Source organism: Budorcas taxicolor, chromosome 7, assembly GCF_023091745.1.
Source record: "Budorcas taxicolor isolate Tak-1 chromosome 7, Takin1.1, whole genome shotgun sequence".
Lineage (NCBI taxonomy): Eukaryota > Metazoa > Chordata > Mammalia > Artiodactyla > Bovidae > Budorcas > Budorcas taxicolor.
The window spans coordinates 12,953,718-12,957,576 of NC_068916.1; the positions used below are offsets into that span (position 1 = coordinate 12,953,718).

The following is a 3,859-nucleotide window of genomic DNA, read 5'->3' on the forward strand; positions in this document are numbered from 1 at the left end:
CGACTAACTACCAGGGCCACGGAGCACAGAGGCTGGAGCAGGGTGCTGGTGTCTCGCCTGAACCTGGAACCGCATCCTAGCCCTGAAGGACAGAGTCAGGGCCATCTGCAGGCAGCTGCAGCGGTGCTGGGGTAAGAGTGGAGTGGGCCTGAAAACGGGGGATCCCAGACCCACCTGCAGTCATTCATTCTTTCCTGCCTTCATGCATCTGGTGGGCCCGCTAAGAGGCCGAGCAGCTTCCCCAGGGTCTAGCTAGGGAAGACAGGGCAGAGGGGCTAGCAATCCCTGACGTTGCTGGGACATGCCGGGCTTCGAGGCCAGCAGTGAGCAGGGCTGTGGAGGCAGGGTGCGAAGGGGTGGTTACTGCTTGTTGGTAGGGTGGGTGGGAGGATGCCAGAGCCAGAGAGAGGACTTGTGCATGACTGTGTGCCGGGGAGTAGGGTTAGCATCCAGAGTCATAGTGTCAGCAGTGGACTCATGGGGTTTGTAAGGGGGAGATTTAGGGGGAGGGGGTCACTGGAGGGATTATGGAGGACTTTCAGGGTCTGACACGGAGACAATGAGAAGAGCCTCAGGGTTATAGCCCAGGGCCCCATGGTCAGCCCTGGGGCAGTGGTAAGTGAAGGTCAGTCAGCCATGGAGAGTTTGCAAGGTCCATAGTGTCAGTGAAGGGTCTTGGATCTGAGGGTTATGGGGGCATCCTGTGGTCAAAGGGTCTGTCATGGGTTCCCTGCCTTGCCCCTCCCTCCAGGCTCCAGGCCAGAGATGGTTCTGGAAGAAGGGAAATTTGCTCAGGGGCTCCACAACTAAGGCCTCATGGGTCACAGACAGCTCAGAAGCATCACTGCTGAGCTCAGTGCTGCCCTGCACCTCAGTGGGCACTCCCTGTCCTTGTGTTGGACCCCCTCCCATGTCCTGGGCCCACTTCCCATCTGCCTTTGCCCGTTGGACTGCCACCCCACCCCCACCCCAGTCTCCCTCCAGGTGAAGGCTTGCTATGTTGGGCTAAGGGTAGGGGGTGGCATCTGCCTCCTCCCTCCCCACTGGCTTCATTCCTCCCACAGGTGAGCACCCCCTCGGGGTCCATGTGCCCGCCCGAGGCCCAGGCGGAGGTGGGCCCCACCATGACCGAGAAGGCCAAGATGGTGTGTGCTCCCAGCCCGGTGCCTGCCCTGCCCCCAAAGCCTGCCTCGCCTGGGCCCCCAAAGGTGGAGGAGGTAGGCCACGGAGGCTCCGCCTCGCCACCCAGGCTGCCCCCTGGCGTGCCAGTGATCAGCCTGGGCCACACCAGGCCCCCAGGGGCAGCCGTGGCCACCACAGAACTCAGCACCCTCCGTCCCCCACTGCTGCAACTCTCTACCCTGGGAACTGCCCCACCTCCCCTGGCCTTGCATTACCACCCTCACCCGTTCCTCAACAGGTCAGTGGGGGACCGGGGCCTGGGGGGAATCCAGGGGCAGGGTCCTTACCCACAAGGCATTAGTGACCCACAACCCCTTACAGCCTCTACATTGGGCCAGCAGGACCTTTCAGCATCTTCCCTAGCAGCCGGCTAAAGCGGAGACCAAGCCACTGTGAGCTGGAGCTGGCTGAGGGTGAGTATGGGTTTATGTCCACCCAACTGTCTCTCCAGGGGCCCACGTCCGCCCTATAACCTTCCACTGGGAAAAGTGATGCCCCTGCACACAAACACACACAGGGGCTCAGTCCTCAGGTTATACTCACATAGCAAAACCACAGACCCATGGCCAGTTCTACCCAACCCCCGTCACCCAACAAGCCACAAGGATTCATGGCAAACAGCACAGCATGGGGGCTCTGCTCACATGCACAGCCACACAAGAGACAGCCACAGGACCACAACCACACAGGAAGCAGACACACAACCACAGCCGCTGAGGTCCGTGGCCACACCACCACAGCCACATGGCAGTGATCACACACCACAGCCATGTGGATATGCAGGAGTTCACATGACCGCCTGAGAAAGGACAGGACCAGTCACGATGAAAGAAACTCAGACTCACGAGCACACCCAGCCACACAGAGGGACCACACAGAATGGGAATCACGAGGACAGCTCCCCAGCCACATTCCCGAGGGAACCCCAGCCGTTGACATAAAGGAGTGGACAGAGGTACAGGAGGCTTCGGTTATCTGCAACTTGGGCCTGTGATAGTCCTTGTCTAGGCAGTTTGGGGGCTTCCCTCCTAGCTCAGTGGGTAAAGAATCTGCCTGCAATGCAGGAAACCTGGGGTTGATCCCTCTGTCGGGAAGATCCCCTGGAGAAGGAAATGGCGATCCACTCCAGTATTCTTGCCTAAAGAATCCTATGGACGCAGGACCCTGGCGGGCTACAGTCCATGGGGTCGCAAGAGTCGGACACGACTGAGCACCTAAACCACCACCACCAGGCAGCTTGGGAGTGGGGGTGCGGGGGTTGCTAACTGAGCTACACGTGGATCCTACACGTGAACCGGTTGGATGGAGAAAGCCTCAGTCCACTGCCAGTGTTGAAGTCCCCCGAGAGGTGTTGGGAGTCTCAAGTAAGGGTAGATGGGGGTGCCTGCCTCTCTTGGGCCATGACGCCAATCCTGCCACTCCTATCCTCAGGGCATCAGCCCCAGAAGGTGGCCCGGCGCGTGTTCACCAACAGTCGGGAGCGCTGGCGGCAGCAGAACGTGAACGGCGCTTTCGCTGAGCTCCGGAAGCTGCTGCCAACGCACCCGCCCGACCGGAAGCTGAGCAAGAACGAGGTGCTCCGCCTGGCCATGAAATACATTGGCTTCCTGGTGCGGCTGCTGCGCGACCAGGCGGCGGCTCTGGCCGCAGGCTCCGCCCCTCCGGGGCCCCGCAAGCGGCCGGCGCACCGAGGCCTGGACGATGGCGGCGCCCGTCGCGGGTCGTGTCGCAGGGCCGAGGTAATGGCGCACCCCCAGCCCGCGCCTTCCGGCGGCCCCGACAACAGCCGCGGCGGGACGGGCCGACCCATCAAGACAGAACAAGCGGCTGTGAGCCCAGAGGTGCGATGACCTCCACGGTGTCGCCTCTGAGCTGAAGGGCACTGGAAAGTCAGCCCAGGGCCATCTAGGAAGGGGCGGACGACGCGCTCGCAGGGCCTGATCTGCACCGAACTCCCCCGAAGAAGGACCAGTGAGGAGTCCCCTACAGGGGAAAGGGCCCCGCGGTCCCCCAGGGCGACCGTCGCCCCCAGGGGCTTGAAGACCCTTTTATCGCCCACGGCTCGCTGGAAGTGGCCTTGTCCGCGTACCCCTTACGCGGGGTGAGGTCCGGGAACCAACACTTCAGAGCGGCCATTGGACCCAAAGGGGCCTAATTTTTCCGAGCTGGGGTCACCGAGGGAGTTAAGCAGGAGACTGAGAACACGCTCCTTTCTCACTGGCGCCCTCTCCCGGAGACTGAGAGATCCGCACTCCTCGACGGTGGCGGTGGCCGGCCTGGCTCGAGGCTGTGAGGCGCAGAATCCACGCGGCCACCCCATCCCACCGATCCCGAACCTGTCCCGCACGACTGCGTTAGCGAAGGCTCGGGCGCTCTTGCTTTTGTTTTTCTTTATTTCTTTATTTCACATACACATTAGCCATTCAATGGAGAAGCCGGAGAGAGTCAGGCAAAGATGGTATAACAGAAGCGCAGTGACGGGGGCGGGGTGGGGTGGGGCGGGGCGGGGCGGAGAGGGAACGTACGGGCTGGCTGCCTACTTGCATTCCGCTAGGACACTGAAAACCCAGAAAACAAAACAGACAGTAAACTACCCTTGTTTCTTATGTATCTCAGTGCAGAGACGGGGGTGGAGGGCAGAGAGAGGAGGAGACCAGGCTGAAGGAAGAGGAGCGGA

At 61.4% G+C, this 3,859-nt stretch overlaps 1 protein-coding gene across 1 annotated transcript; it reads left to right on the top strand.

Annotated features, from left to right (window-relative positions):
• On the top strand, positions 1 to 3,413 carry LYL1 (LYL1 basic helix-loop-helix family member). The gene is made up of 4 exons (XM_052644182.1): positions 1 to 131; positions 1,065 to 1,420; positions 1,504 to 1,595; positions 2,614 to 3,413. Exons 2-4 carry the CDS (start codon positions 1,086 to 1,088, stop codon positions 3,030 to 3,032), a joined length of 846 nt encoding a protein of 281 aa, XP_052500142.1. The 5' UTR covers positions 1 to 131; positions 1,065 to 1,085; the 3' UTR covers positions 3,033 to 3,413.
• The last annotated feature ends 446 nt before the right edge of the window (positions 3,414 to 3,859 follow it).

Bases quoted from the DNA above. Each gene is read 5' to 3' on its own strand.
- LYL1 (XM_052644182.1), top strand. From the start codon at position 1,086: ATGTGCCCGCCCGAGGCCCAGGCGGAGGTGGGCCCCACCATGACCGAG. The intron at 1,421-1,503 runs GTCAGTGGGGGA...AACCCCTTACAG, and splicing joins CCTCACCCGTTCCTCAACAG to CCTCTACATTGGGCCAGCAG. The intron at 1,596-2,613 runs GTGAGTATGGGT...TCCTATCCTCAG, and splicing joins TGAGCTGGAGCTGGCTGAGG to GGCATCAGCCCCAGAAGGTG.